The sequence below is a fragment of the Lagopus leucura genome, unplaced genomic scaffold (genome assembly GCF_019238085.1).
Source record: "Lagopus leucura isolate 7727_CA_CO unplaced genomic scaffold, USGS_WTPT01 35130-2_obj-0_obj, whole genome shotgun sequence".
NCBI classification, from domain to species: domain Eukaryota; kingdom Metazoa; phylum Chordata; class Aves; order Galliformes; family Phasianidae; genus Lagopus; species Lagopus leucura.
The window spans coordinates 2,826-9,047 of record NW_024965403.1 but is presented as its reverse complement, the minus strand read 5'-3'; the positions used below and the strand labels follow the sequence as shown (position 1 = coordinate 9,047).

Below are 6,222 nucleotides of genomic sequence, written 5' to 3'. Positions count from 1 at the left end.
ATAACCAAGATGTTATAATTGCAATATAATCAAAAGAGTAAGGCAAAGCAAACAGGGATCACAAAAGAGAATAAGTAGAAGAGCTTACCCTTGGGTTGAGCTCACTAGAAGATATCAAAGAGGAGGATCTCCAGAAGAGATCCTTCCCCTCTGGTAGCCAGCTCTTAAATAGGTCCAGGAGGGGTGGAGCCTGGCTCCACCCCTTCCGGTAGCACAGGTGAATTGCCTTCACCTGTGCTCCTCTGGCTGACTCATGGCTCACCTCAGGTGATCAATCAGAGGTTCAGGCCGTGACTCAGCAGTTCCCATACACCTCTGCTACCATCTGTCACATGGCAACAAAATGAAATAGGAGGCATTATTTTTGGAGCAGGCATTGTAGTGCAGTGCAGGACTAAATTCAGCTGATGTAAAAATCACAGTTAAGTGCAGATGAACACTATGTTTCTGACTTCAGTGTGAGTTTCAGGACAGAATGACACCCATGTGTCACCCTTCTCTTTCCCTTTCTGCCTTGCCTTGTGCTGAATGCAAGAGTGGGGCTTTTCGTGGGGTAGCGGTAGTTTATGCACGCATTGTCTTTTGTACAGAGAAAACACCAAACTTGAGTAAAACCCTCTTCTACTCTCACAGTCCTGATAGCCTCTGGGTACTGCTGCTCTGTGCCACTGAGCCCAGAAGTACAGATGTGAAAAACTCTATCATCGTATCCTTGGAACTGCAAAGAGGAAGGGAAGAGGAAAAAAAGACTTGAGTTTTGAAATGCTGATTTTTTGTACTTCTACAAAATATTAATTTTTAACTTACTGTTATCTTAGGTGGCAGATCTGAAGCTGATTAAGCAGTGCATAGAAGAATGTGAGGCAAGAATAGAAATTGGACTTCACTACAACATCCCCTACCCAAGACCTGTGAGTATGTCTGTTCACCACAGGTGCACCTCATTAGCTCCTACATGACACTCAAATAATAAGCCCATACTACTGTCATCATGCCGCACATCCCACCTGTGCTCAGGTGCTCTGCTAAATCAGAGCCAGGTAAGCCAGGTGCATGCAGACATCTCTCCCACCTTGCTGTAAGTCAGCTTGTTTCCTCTCTAGGAGTCAAACCCTGCTGTTGTTGTGTGAGAAGAGCTCTGGGGACTGTCACTGTGTGAGCAGATTCACTGCTCAATGGATTGCAGAGAAAGATGGTAACAGAATTAAATCCATTTGTTTATCTTTCATGTAACGAGAGAGTAGAACAGAATAAAACTATTTAATTACATTAATTATATGTGTCATAGACCGAGTCATCTTCATGGCCTGTGTTGCCTGTAACTATTCTCCTTGGCATAGATCAGGTCTTAGAAAGCACCTTCCTGCCTTGCTGCTTCTTCTCACCTGTCCCTAGAAAAAAACCTGCTCAAGATGAGGGAAATTAGTGAAGGTGCAGCAATGTCATCTGTTGCAGCAGGCAATATAGTTTCCTCAGCATCCAGCTGCTCCTGTCCGCATTACTACACGCTGCCTCCCACACTGCCCTCCCAAAGGCATTGCCTTTGTTCTTCTGCTGGTTAGTTTACATTTTCACATCAAGAGTTTACTTACCAAGGTGATTGTGGTCCAAATTAATTTGCATCTTATTGGATGCCTGCCTAAAATACCTTCACTTTTAGCATGTCTTGCACATACAGCTTGCTCTTTTTCTCCACTATGCAGAATAACAGCGAGCGTCTAACAAGCTGTGACCCTAGAAAGGAGCATCAGAACATATGCTTTGCATCCACTTCAAACCCTTAAGGGATAGTCCTGTATCAGTGCTCTCATATAAACTAAGCCATCAGTACCTTTATTTGCACCTAAAGCACTGTCTTAAAGGGTCAAGCTCCAGCATCAATAGCATCTACTGCTGACACTGACCTTTTTTCCGTCACCTGGGGGCATACAGCTGTGTGACTCCCACTGTACAAGGACTGTCAGGCAGAGGAGAAGCTGTTACCTGTTGCCCCTTTGGCTTCTGGAACCCATGACGCTGGCTGTGCATTTTTGTACGGTATATATGATGATGAATAAGAAGGCGGTATTTCAAGACACGGATGTGGCTTGCTGGCTAGGTATGAGGAAAGCATACTTCATTCAGACTTCTGCTCAGGAACTTCACAGGTTTTCTATGTCTTGCTGTTTTGGAATACTGCTTGCAGACATATTTCAGCAATGTTATTGTCACAATCTGATTTCAAATTGCAAAATCCAGAATTAACAAAACCTCAAATAGATAGGATTTTCTTAAACGCAATGTTTGAGGCCTCAGAGTCACACCAGTGATCACTCCTCAGAGAGTTCTTTGCCTGGAAATCTAATAACCTGACTTCAAACAGCGTGGTTGCCCTCTCCAAAGAGTGAAGGAATTATTGAAAATTCAATGAAATAGTCTGTGTGTATGCTTTTTTTTTTTTTTTTTTTTTTTTTACTTTCTTTCTGGTTTTGTTTGTTTGTTTTTGTAACATCTCCTTTTGCACCTGACTGGTGGGATTTTCTTTTCCAGATCCATCTGCCTCCCATGGGTCTTACCCAGAAAAAAGGCCGTACGTTTCGGCACCAGGAAAAGTTGAGGAAGATTTCTAAGCCATTATACCTGAAATCCCACGATGAAATTTCGTAACCCATCATTTCAGCTGTGATGACTGGGATTGTAGTGCAGGTGGTTTGTGTGTACAGCTGTGAATGAAGCTGTTCTGGTCACTTGCTCCCACATCGCCTGAGGCCTCTCCAGAAAGCCACGGATGTGATGCAGACAATGGCCAGGGCTGGGCTGGTATTTGCTACAGTTCAGCCACTGACTGATCAATAAAAGTGGCACTTGGCAAGGAATGAGGTGTGATACTTCAACATCAGGATGAATTACAACGGTTTTTCAAATCCTCTTAATCCATAGAAGGATTCTTCTGTTTGAGGATTATATATGCTCAGTTATGATTCAGGGCAAGGGTCAGCAAAAAGAAACGTGCTGGTTTCATAGTACCTTTATGATGCAGTGTATTTTGTAAAGAGACAGTAGCAAAGGGATGAAAGGGATTTCTTTTTTTGTAGATGGCTCAGCAATAGCCCAGCCTTAGTGTCAGCTCCTTTCCCCATCCTTTAGAGAGGAGGTGGATGTGAAATTCCATGTTTGGAATTTGCTATGGAGCAAAAAGCATAACACTGTGTTGGGTTCCTCTTGTTCTCATGTAAAAACTTTCCCCTCAGGGAATCGCCACTGATGAAGCTTAAGCTACTTGTGGAATCTCTGCATTTTCACGTGGTGAGCCTACCAACAAAACTAGCACCTCAGCCTTCTCAGCAGATACTGCAGCGTCAGGTTTTAACCTAACATTGCAGACAGAATCACATCTTTAACAGTAAAAGAAACTTTTCAGTCTCCTACATTCAGAGAACACTGACCCTGGTGGTGTTCAAGGAACATTTGGATGTTGTGTTGAGGGATATGGTTTAGTGAGAGCTATTGGCGATAGGTGGATGGTTGGACTGGATAATCCTGCAGGTCTTTTCCAACCTTGGTGTTCCACGAATGGAAGTGAGATGGCAGCTCTTTTTCCCTGGCTGCGATTACTTTGGCTCTGTTTGAGCCCTCTGCTTCCCTGATCTCCAGAGGCAAGTTGGCAAAGCCTTCCCTGCTTCAGACTGGTAGTAGTGATAAGGCCAAGTAGCCCACAGGAGCCACACTGTGCTGGGAGACATAATGAGCACAGCCCACAGCTGCTTGAAGGACGAGAGGCATGAGCTACGGCTGCTCCAACCAGAAGTTAGTGGTGGCAACAAAGCACATTTGCCCAGTGCAGTGTGTATTATTTTCTATTAATGTAGGCAAAGCTCAATGAAATCTCATTTTCTCAGCTCTCCAACTCCTGAACTCTCCAAGTCCCAACAGAAAGAAGATGACAGCGATATTCTTGTCTACCTTAAAAATAGGTTTAAACTTGTGACATATGGAACAGAATGACGGGTCCCCGCGGGGAATGTACTTAGAAGAATGAAAAATTATCATTTCAGGCAGGTGAGAAAGTGCAAGGGAACAGGGAGGAGAGCTGGACATTGTGACGGCACTGCCCAGTGTTGGAGGCAGTGCAACAGCCCAGCCCAACTTCTGGCTGCCCTTCTGGCTCAGCCCACAGAGGTAAATGTTCCCAGGTTATTATTTCCTGGGAATGCCTCATGGAAGAGGAACCCTGCACTGAACATGTAGAACTGTTGTTCTTTCTGTCCGTGTGGGCTCTGCCAATTCCTACTGCCAGGAAAACACAGAACAGAACTCCCTTCATTTAGGAAGAGGGAGATGATGGAAGTCAGAGACAGCAAGAAATAATATGATTATACACTGCTTCATCCTTCAGAAACACTGTTCTCCTGTCCTTAGTTCTGATATATCAGTGTAGGGAGATATTAGCTGAGCAAACCAAAATCACAGAATCATAGACTCACCAAGGCTGGAAATGGTGGAGAGAGAAGGATTTTGAATGGAAGCTTAGGCACGTTCTTTGTCATGAAATTATGGCTCGTATCTTTTTTTAACAATTCGTATGGCTAACAAAGTGTGACTCAGCAGGCAAATAAATGGTCGTGTAAACGAGCACTCTGAATTTTCTGTGTTATAGTCACAACTCTTTCCTGAGTGAGCATCCATCCCCAAAATTGCAGACTACTTACATTAAATGGAAGTCACAGTATGAGTTTAGTTCTGAGGGGAAGGAGAACCAGCCTCAAAAGTGCTGTGCTGGGGAGGTCAGAGGAGGCAGATTTCTCAGCCAGCACTTGTATTAACTTCCAAGGGCCATGCAAATACTGTGAAGAAATGTTCCTACACATTAATTTTAATTGCAGGAAGATGTCCTAAAATGCCTCCTAGTTCCTCAGAGTCTGTGATGCACTGGATTCCTGCACTTCTTCAACTCTCCCTTACTCTCCTTCCAGTAAATTCTGCCTGTTCCCTGTGCATCACTCTACTTGGAGGGTCTGAAAGCAGTTTAGAATAACAACCCTCAGGTTCACTTGATGTTATTTCTGAAGGAAAGCTGAGCCACCTGTCTGGACAACTGCAGGTGAACAGGTCGGCAGCACAGGTGTGGTTTGTGCATATGACATCTGGCCTGGAATATGTGAGTGTCTTCTTTCTGGAAATCCTCACTCCACCAAGAGAAAGGTTACAGATAGCCAAGGGCTTAGGAGACCAGCCTGAGCACTAACATTAGCAACGAAGCACATCAGTGCATCTGAGACGTGGCACCCGCTTACCTGGTGTGCCTAAGTTGCATTTCTAGGGGAGAAAAAACTCTCCTTACACTGTGGCAGTGATACGATCCGTTCCAAGGGAAGTGTCACAGCAGTGAGAAGGAATAAGTCATCTGATGTATCCTAGTGATGCATGTTTGCTGCTGTAACACACTTAGATCCTGTTTATGGCCCCACTGCCTATCTGTCAGAACTGATGCCAGTAACATTCATCTTTTATCCACAGACAGAATGCCACTTACCTGATCATCCTGTATGTTCAGGTTCAGAATTATGAATTACAGGAGGGACCTTCAAGATCTGCACCTGTCACTAATATTTCTAATTATCCAAATATTCTAGCTTACAGGAGCTTGTCAGAAGAATCTGGTGCCTTTTTGCCTTCTCATTGTATCATTTTCTCTTTTCGTAACCCAACAAGTATAGAATCAGAGGCAGTACTTTCTACTTCTGAAACATCTTTTTGTACAGAAAAGGTGTAAGAAAAAGTTTGGTCTCCTAAGAAAACATTCTGGCCCTGCCTGTTGTTCAGCATCCCTCGCTGAACTTGCCTCTGATGTTTTTGAGGAAGGAATGCTTTTGTTCTGTAATGCCTGTATACAGTATTCCCTTATCTGCCCTGAGTTATTAGTAAGGCTGAGAATTTAGATTTTCAGAAAATACAGATATTTTCCTCTTCTGGTTTGTAATAACAGTTTCAAATTGAGAAATACTAAGCCTCCAGAGCCAGATATTCTGCTACTGCCATTACATGGAATTTCAGCTGTCCACCTTCTTTCCCATTTTCATAATGGAATTAAAGTCAGTCCAACTAATGGTCTTTTTGTTTGTTTTTTTAAATGCATCTCGGGCAAGAAAGATCGTGAACTCCAATGTCTAACACGTTTATCATGTTTATCTTTCTTCAGGAAGGTCAGAGAAAGTTGGAAAGTTCATTCTTAATGAACGAGAG

The 6,222-nt window shown here is 43.5% G+C and overlaps 1 protein-coding gene across 4 annotated transcripts in view; it reads left to right on the top strand.

Annotated features, from left to right (window-relative positions):
• LYRM1 (LYR motif containing 1) overlaps nt 1–4,614 on the top strand; it is a 12,797-nt gene extending 8,183 nt beyond the window's left edge. For all 4 annotated transcript variants that reach the window (XM_042892553.1, XM_042892550.1, XM_042892552.1 and 1 more), the window contains 2 exons: nt 819–911; nt 2,530–4,614. In XM_042892553.1, coding sequence (XP_042748487.1) covers nt 819–911; nt 2,530–2,646 — 210 coding nt within the window. In that variant the 3' untranslated portion in view covers nt 2,647–4,614. The remainder of the gene's footprint in view (nt 1–818; nt 912–2,529) is intronic.
• The last annotated feature ends 1,608 nt before the right edge of the window (nt 4,615–6,222 follow it).